Source organism: Aplysia californica, unplaced genomic scaffold (assembly GCF_000002075.1).
Source record: "Aplysia californica isolate F4 #8 unplaced genomic scaffold, AplCal3.0 scaffold00315, whole genome shotgun sequence".
Taxonomy (NCBI): Eukaryota; Metazoa; Mollusca; class Gastropoda; order Aplysiida; family Aplysiidae; genus Aplysia; species Aplysia californica.
This window is the reverse complement of record NW_004797585.1, coordinates 707,349-709,640: the sequence shown is the minus strand read 5'-3', so window position 1 is coordinate 709,640 and position 2,292 is coordinate 707,349. Positions and strand designations below refer to the sequence as shown.

The window sequence follows — 2,292 nt, the reverse complement described above, 5'->3', positions numbered from 1 at the left end:
ATGTGTGTGTGTGTGTGTGTGTGTTTGTGTGTGTGTTTTCGAACCACTTTCAAACCCTAATGTCAAATACACACAAACAAATCTCAGCTCTTGAAACGTTTTCTATGACTTTACACTCAAGTTTAAAATCAATAAAAAAATTCTCTCTTTGAGACTTGCAATACAAAGCTTAAAAGAAGTTATAACATTAACTAAAATTCCGACCTCAATGCATAATTACATGTATACACATAATTTTACTCCTAACAAAAATGTATGTACACCTTCACTCCCAGTATTTTGAAGGTTCTCGGCAAGGTTTGGGGCCAGGTCTCTGCGAGCATGGGGCCTTTAAACCCGAACATCCTGTGGACTATGCAAATGTGTGAGGTCACAGAGCCACCCATCATTGCCTCACGACCCACCAAACTACCGAGACTCCAGGCCGGCCAGAGGTTGTAAAAAACCTCGCTCTCCCCCCAGACCTCAGGTGATCTCTAGAGACAACGAGGCAGCCTTATCTCTCCCAGAATAAACCGTCCATTATTAGCTAACGTCGGATTTTTGTACATTACACCCAAAAGCCTTTTTGGCTGCCACCTGAGAGCTTGAGTTTATTTCTACTAAATCGTTGAGGAGAGAGCTCGCCGTCTGTCTATACTAAGCCACACATCTGGTTAGGCTGCCTTGTCTCCTCAGTTGGGCTTTGCGTGACGGCGCGCGTTTGTTGGTGTGTGTGTGTTTAGGTTCCACAAAAGAGAGATATTTTCGAGCATCTTGTTTGTCACAGATTGGACTTTGACGAATATCATGGTTGAAATGGGATCCCAGTTCGTGTTTCTGTTGGTCATTTACGCTGCGTCTGTTTTAGGCCAGTCTGGAGGTGAGTAGAGTGTTCCCTAAGCGTTATTTCACTTGGAAAGACTGGGAAAACATTCCACAAATAAATAAAAATAAGTACATTAGAAACAAACGAATCGCCTTTTTTTCGAGTTTGTATGTGTCCTAAACTTAAACGCTAATTTTCTTTAAAAAATTAGATCTTTATACACGACCTCGCAAAATTTCCAATATGTCAAAAACAACTTGAATATCTCAGAAATTAAAAAAACCCACTGTTTTTAGCTTTGGATTTTCTATAAAGTACTACCCTTAACTCAAAATGGTCAAAATCCGACTTATTGTACCTTTCTTTAGGCACACATACATTTTCAGTAGGTAGGAAATTTTGAATTTTGCCCGGGTGGCGGCCGAAGCCTTTTCTTATCGATTTTAGACCACCAAGGGATCTTTAACGAGCGCAACTTGTACACGGGACCTCCGAGATTTTTCGCCCTTGTCCGAGAGGGCTAGTGTAGATCTTTCCTACCAGAAGATCAGGTTTGTGACTGAAAGACAGCAGTAAGTAGGAGCCATAGAGTAACAGTAGAAAGGCTGCAGAAAGAGTCAAGAGTCCAGAGGAGGGGGCAAAAGGGGTAGGGTGGGGGCAGAGAGTGGAGACAAAAGCAGACGACAGAACATTGCTAAAGAGCAGGAAAGGATGTGAAAGGAGAGAATTTTAGAGAAGAACATTTTTCCGTGGCTACCCGGATTCGAACCCGGGACCTTTGAATGAGAGGCGAACACCTTAACCTCTAAGACACGAGAGTTCCCATCTTCTTAGGTTTATGTGAGAGTGCTTTTTCTGTGAACGCGTGTATTTGTACGTGTTTTTCATAGGTTAAAAATGAAAACAATACTGTGCAGTTCTGGACAAATGTTTCATTATAGTTTTCATTTACTGTAACATTGCTAGGTTTTAAACAAATATTACTCTCTTTTGAACACTTAATCATTAGATGTTTTAAAAAATCAATCAATGCAGCGCAAACATGGAGCCTGTTTATCTGGGAAAAAAAGAAAGTGACTTCCTCTTGCTCCTTTGAATAAAAACACAAAGTAACACGACATGGAACGAGTCTCACTGTCAGACATCACAGGTTTTTACTCAAACTTTAAAAAGAAAATAGGGAAATGGTATAGTTTTAACGCTCTTATCAACACTATTAGGTTATTAAGAGGGGGGACCTCTAAGTTTAATGTCCGTCTCTGAAAGGACCCGACCAAATAGGAATTTCGTGTAAAGTGCCTGAAAAGGACACCATGTCAGACTGATCTGAGGCTCGAACCGCCAAACCTGCAGACTCACGATAAACGGTCCTGTAGCTTAAATACGGGGTGCCCACTACGGATGGGATCGGGCCCGATCGGCCGACTCGATCGCCTCAAAAACAAACGTGTTCGTTTTCAGTTTCAGGCGACCGAGTCGGACGA

General features: G+C 41.8%; 1 protein-coding gene across 1 annotated transcript in view; it reads left to right on the top strand.

Moving 5' to 3' along the window:
• The first annotated feature begins 789 nt into the window (after window positions 1–789).
• LOC106012286 (cysteine-rich venom protein) overlaps window positions 790–2,292 on the top strand; it is a 13,896-nt gene continuing 12,393 nt past the window's right edge. The window contains exon 1 of the mRNA XM_013084752.1: window positions 790–862. Coding sequence (XP_012940206.1) covers window positions 790–862 — 73 coding nt within the window. The remainder of the gene's footprint in view (window positions 863–2,292) is intronic.